Source organism: Papaver somniferum, unplaced genomic scaffold, assembly GCF_003573695.1.
Source record: "Papaver somniferum cultivar HN1 unplaced genomic scaffold, ASM357369v1 unplaced-scaffold_118, whole genome shotgun sequence".
Classification (NCBI taxonomy): Eukaryota; Viridiplantae; Streptophyta; class Magnoliopsida; order Ranunculales; family Papaveraceae; genus Papaver; species Papaver somniferum.
This window is the reverse complement of record NW_020620825.1, coordinates 2,134,752-2,140,921: the sequence shown is the minus strand read 5'-3', so window position 1 is coordinate 2,140,921 and position 6,170 is coordinate 2,134,752. Positions and strand designations below refer to the sequence as shown.

The 6,170-nt window shown below is 34.7% G+C and overlaps 1 protein-coding gene across 1 annotated transcript; it reads left to right on the top strand.

Annotated features, from left to right (window-relative positions):
* The first annotated feature begins 3,708 nt into the window (after positions 1–3,708).
* LOC113330708 lies at positions 3,709–5,669 on the top strand. The gene is made up of 3 exons (XM_026577539.1): positions 3,709–3,901; positions 4,108–4,670; positions 4,815–5,669. The coding sequence occupies exons 1-3, from the start codon at positions 3,709–3,711 to the stop codon at positions 5,667–5,669; spliced, it is 1,611 nt and encodes a 536-aa protein (XP_026433324.1).
* The last annotated feature ends 501 nt before the right edge of the window (positions 5,670–6,170 follow it).

Here is a 6,170-nt window from a genome sequence, read left to right as displayed (position 1 = left end):
TACCTACGAGTTTTGCTTCGTCTTTTGATAAATCTAGGTGAACAGGAACCAATTGATAATCCAGACTTATATTCCCGAAGAACAACCTAGTATTATCAATCACCTCAAAATAGACTTAATCGACGCAGAAAAAAAATATTGTGGAATCACAAACGATGAGGAGAATAAGTTACTTTTTATCTTGCCTATCGGAGATAGAAATCTCAAGCCAATTATTACAATTGTACTCGTCCGATAGAAACAGCAAGATCAGATTACACAACTACAAGAAAAGAAGTATCGGTCTGGCTTTACAATCCCAATGAAGTCTTTAAGTCGTTAACCTCGTTTAGAAGAAGAAACCAAAGGTTAAAGGAGAATCGACTCTAGCTTAGCACAACTAGTATCACACAGAATGTGTGGGGATTAGGTTTCCCAGTTCCTAGAGTTCTCATTATATAGTCTTTCAAATCAGGGTTTGCAATCAATGTTAGCTTGGTAACAAAGCATTCAATATTCACCGTTAGATGAAAACCTGATAAGATTCAAGCTAATATTTATCAACCGTTAGATCGAAAACATAGCTTGTTATACACAAATGAAATGCACGTTCCTGGGCTTTGTGTAACTGTAACCAAACTTGTACATTAGTTGGTTCAACAATAGTTAACCAAATGGTTAGCCATATGATCACTTTCATATCAACCATATTATTCTTCACCATAACTAGTTCAAATGACTCAAATGAACTAGTTAGAGAGTTGTTCAATTGCAAGGAAATCTCATGTACTACACAAGACACAATTGAAGAAAAAACGATTTGATTCACTTGAATCGGTTCATGAACTCTATAGCCACGGTTTGCAATTGCATTCCTTAGTTTATAAAGATAAGTTCATTAAACATCGTTTTTTAGACATAACCTACTCAAGTTCGTAGACTGGGTTCGCAGACTTAAGTTCCCGAATGGAGTTTACAAACTCCAACAGAAATTATCGGGTTTGAGAACTTCGCCAGTTCGCGGACTGAGCTAACGCACTACTCCGGTTCACTTGATCAACAAAGTTCGCAAACTGCGGTTCAATCAATAAGGACTTATACATATATGTGTTAATGCTTATATCCTCCAAGTTTATATAGTATAAACTCTCATTTAAATCATTGAAACATTCTCATAGGACGTTATATAGTTATTATTCACAAACCATTTTTCGTCAGAGCAATTTTCAAAGTGATTGAAACATAACATGACTTTCGTCACTAGGTAAAGATGAACTTGGCTAAAGCGAAAGCTTTACCAACACATATTTCGAGAAATAGATAGGCGAGGTAAACTCGAATCGAAATACCAAATGTGTATAATCCAAGTCTATATTGAAAAACGACTTTTGTCTCAAGATGGAAGATAAATAGACTTTTGAGTGATAGATAAGTTCAAGTATCCACATACCTTTTAGTCGATGAAGATCCACCAGTTCCTTGAGTAGTCCTTCGTCTTGTATGATGATTGCCATGGAGTTCTTGAGCTCAACTACACTTTCTATCCTAGTCTGAGACCTTATCTATAGTAGACTAGAAATCAAGACTTATATTTTTGATCACTAACATTGACAAACATGCTTGAGATAGCAACGCATGCGAGTTCGACCGAGCAATGCTCTAACACTGTTTTACCTTCTTTAGTTTTTATTGCTGAACCAAAGGTGAGAGTTACATCTGATTTCTGCAAGAAACTTAATTTTCCTAATATGCATAGCAAACTAATTCCTAATTCTACTAGTTCCAAGAAAGTAAATATTTGGATGTTTTGGAGTTCAAGTATTTCTACTCCTTCAGTAATATCTATTTCTTCTCAAGCCATTACTGTGGAAGTAGGAGGTGTATTAGTAACTGGTATCCATGCTGCTTTCTTAACTGTTAATAGAAGATATCTTTGGTAGGAGTTGGAGTTTATAAATTCTTTTGATAAACCATGGCTTTCCATTGGTGATTTTAATACCATTATGTATACTAAAGAGAAAAAAGGAGGAAGGAGTCCATTAACTATTTCTATGAATGAGTTCAATAATTTCCTAAATACATGTGGATTGATGCAAGCACCAAAATCTGGAGTTGAATTCTCTTGGTGAAACAATAGAGTTGGTGTAAAAAGAATAGTGTGCAACTTGGATAAAGCTGTATACAATGCAAAGTGGTTGGATATATATCCTGGATGGAGTTACAAAGTAAATGCTAGAGGGACATCAGATCATAATGATTTAATATGAAAAAATGCAATCATGCCAAAAACCTGCAAATGTTTTTTTTAGAGCTCTAAAAGTGTGGCTTGGTCATCCTGATTTTATGAAGCTTGAGATATTGATATAACTGGTAATCCTGCTTTTATTTTCTTAAATAAGTTGAAAGATTGAAGAAAATCATTAAAGAGTGGAATTGGAATATTTTTGGAGATGTAAGAATAAAGTTACTAAATGCTGAAAAAGAAGTAGTCCAATCAGCTTTAATTTCAGATAGACAACCAGATGATATTGCATTAATGGATAAACTTATTGTTGCAAGGGGGAAGCAAGATATTTTGTTACAAGAAAGGAAGGAAATTGCTCAACAGAAAGCAAAAGTGCAATGGCTAAAAGAAGGTGCTCTCAATTCCATTTTTTTTCATACTTCTATTAAGATTAGACAAAGTCACAATGCAATATCTGAATTGGAAAACTTATTTGGCAACATAGTCTCTACTCAAAAATAAATTGTTGATACACTTGCAGAGAATTTTGAAAACAAATTCAAACAACCGGAGGTAAGATTTGCAGATGGGATTTTTGATAATATTCCTAAAATCATAAATGAAGAAGACAACAAAATGTTAAATGTTGTACCAACAAAGGAAGAAATATATGAAGCATTTCAAGATATGGATCCTGATAGTGCCCCTGACCCAGATGGTTTTGCTGGTTGGTTTTATAGAAGTACATGGGATATCATTGGCAGTGACTTAGGTTTAGCAATTCAGTATTGTTGGAGCAAGGGATTTATTCCAAAAGGTATGAATGCAAATTTTCTCACTCTTCTACCAAAGGTTCAAGGTGCCAAGAAAGCTTCTCAGTTTAGACCTATTAGTCTAAGTAATTTTTGTTTCAAAATAATCACTAAAATCATTACTATGAGAATGGGGAAAGTAATTGACAAAGTAGTATCTCCACAGCAAGGTGCCTTCATCAAAGCGAGGAATATTCAAAATCAGATTGTGCTAGCATCTGAATTAATTAATAAAATGGAGACTACTAAAAGAGGAGGTAATGTGGGTCTGAAATTGGACATAACACAGGCCTATGATTCACTCAGTTGGGATTTCTTGTTTCAAGCTATGTTCACCTTTGGTTTTTCAGCTCAATTTATACATTGGTTACATGTGCTATTTCAATCTACTAGAATATCAGTTATGGTTAATGGAGGTCCAGCTGGATTTTTTTCTATTGGTAGAGGGTTAAAACAAGGTGATCCGCTATCACCTGTTTTGTTTGTTATTGCTCAGGAGATTTTAAGTAGAAAAAATTCATATGGTGCAAGCAGGAAAATCTAATTCCAATGGTAAACAAAAATGGCATCCAACATTCACATATCTTTTTTGCTGATAATATTTTCTTATTTTGCAATGGTGATAAGAGGAACACAGATACACTACTGAACCTATTGACGGATTATCATCAATCATCAGGAAAAATAGTGAGTATGGAGAAAATCAAGTGCTTTGTGGGAGGCACTACAGATGGCAGGAAACTTCAAATTGCAAATAATTGTGGTATGTCACTCTCAAAATTTCCAGATAAATACTTGGGTGTCAATTTAATACCTGGAAGGATTATATCATCACATGTATGGGGGTCTGTGGATCTATTACAAAGAAAAATGCCTGGTTGGATGGGTAAGATGTTATCTTTTCAAGAAAGACTTATTTTGGTGAAACATGTATTATGTAGCATTTCAATTTACAATATGTCAGTATATAAATGGCCTAGGAAAGTATTAATGGAATGTGATAGAATTATCAGAAATTTCCTTTGGTCAGGGGATCCATCTAAAAAGAAACTATTGGCAGTTAATTAGAAGAGGTATATTCTCTGTTGGAAGAAGGAGGTCTGGGATTGAGAAGCTTAGAAGACATAAATAAATCTCTACTTATGAAGTTAGCATGGAAGATGCAGAATGATAATGATGAATGGGCTAAATTCTTTCAAGCCAAATTTCAAGATAAAAATGGTATATGGATTAATTATTATAAGAATTCAGTATGGATTGGGATTAAATGGGTTCTGGATGAAGTCTTTAATAACTCACGGTGTGATGGGAAAAGCATCTCAGTATGGAATGATATATGGATTACAAGTAAGCTTCTGAAAACCTTATACCCTGATAATTCATATATATTTCAGAATCCTGACCTGAAAGTGATACATCTATTGAGAAATGGTGAATGGATAATACCTGCTGAAATGTCAAATATGATACAAGACAATGCACTACCAGTGGTGGATGGAGAAAAAGATAGGAAGATATGGATTTGGAACAAAACTGGAGAATTCACAGTTACAACAGCAGTGGAGTGTATAAGAAAGAAATATCCTAAGCTACAATGGACTAAAAGCATTTGGAAGATTACTATTAATCCTAGTATATCAAGTAATGTCTGGAAGGTAATAAGATGAGTATGGGCTATAGATGATAATATGAGAAAGAAAGGCTTCAATATGGTTTCAAGATGCTACTTCTGTAAGCAAGATGAAGAAACAACTGAACATATACTATGGCATTGCAACTTTAGTGAGATAATCTGCCAGTGGCTAGGTGGTTTGTTTGCATTCTTCAATCCTATATTCCTTGAGGAAGTTCTCAGCATGGCAAAGTCAAAAAGTCCAGCTGTAAGAGAAATTTGGAGAACTGCAACACTCATAACTATAAAGGAAATATGCTTTCATAGAAACAGAGTGGTGTACGATGGTGAACAACCTAATGCAGAAATTTTAAAGAGAAATATAGTTCAGTTCACTAAGGAATGTGAAGTCAAAATGAAAGGGAATATGTGGAGTACAGTTGCAGACTTACAAATCCTTAAAACCTTTGACATGAAATGCAGAAAAGTGAAGCATATCAAAATTCAGACAATCTCCTTCTCTATACCCATTAGTCCTAAAATACTATTATGTTGTGATGGTGCTGCAAGAAACAATCCTAGTGAAGCAGAATATGGACTCATAGGCAGAGATAGCTCAGGAGGGTTCTTAATTGCAGTTGCAGGTGGTATGGGTATTGCAACCAATTATATGGCTGAGATTTTTGCTGTTATAAATGCATGTGAATGGGAAATAAGTGTGGGATTCTTACAGTTATGCATAAGATCTGATTCATCATCAGCTATCAACTCTTTCTCTACTAGAAGAATACCTTGGTATGTGCAACACAGATGGAATAAAATTGTTGTTACACTTATCAGTTTGGAATTCATACACAATTACAGAGAAGTGAACTTCTCTGCAAATGGCCTAGCAAAGATGGGTGTCTCCTTGCTCAGAGGTGAGAAGAGAATTTTCTTGAATAAGCCATCTTTTTTGTCTAGTATAGAACATCCAGATAAAGTTTATTATAGATTTGGGCAAGATTTGAAAGAGTTGAGTGATTGTAATAATTATTTTTGAATAACTTTTTGTAAACTTTTTGGATTCAATAAAATTTTATTATTAAGCAAAAAAAAAAAAAAATTCCTCAACACTCAAGCTCCATCAATACCCATTCCTTTTTCACTGAATGCATACATCTAACCCTATAATCATATAGGTTAGCAAAAGAAAATTGAGAAATTGAGTTGCTGGCAGAATGAATGGATGAATCCGTGTTTTACAAGGGAAATCAATTGGATAGAGGTTTGTGAGAGGTGGAGTGGACGGGGATAGGGGTGAGGTCGTGGTGTTTGGAATGCACAGTAGAGAAGATTGAGTGAATTGGGAGAAAACTGAAGCTTCTGGTCGTGAAGATATTTTGGGAGAAAGGGGGTGGCGATTTGGTATTGAGAGAGAACATCAAATTCGATGAAACGGGAACAACAACGGGTCAGACCCTGGGTTTGTTTGACACTTCTTCTATCAAGACAACTTCTTCTTTTAAGCATTATGCAAAAGGATTGTAAGAGGAATTGCAAG

Coding starts and splice junctions, on each gene's coding strand:
- LOC113330708 (XM_026577539.1), top strand. CDS start 3,709: ATGGAGAAAATCAAGTGCTTTGTGGGAGGCACTACAGATGGCAGGAAA. Junction 3,902..4,107: donor AAAAATGCCTGGTTGGATGG/GTAAGATGTTAT, acceptor CTCTGTTGGAAG/AAGGAGGTCTGGGATTGAGA. Junction 4,671..4,814: donor TATCAAGTAATGTCTGGAAG/GTAATAAGATGA, acceptor ATAATCTGCCAG/TGGCTAGGTGGTTTGTTTGC.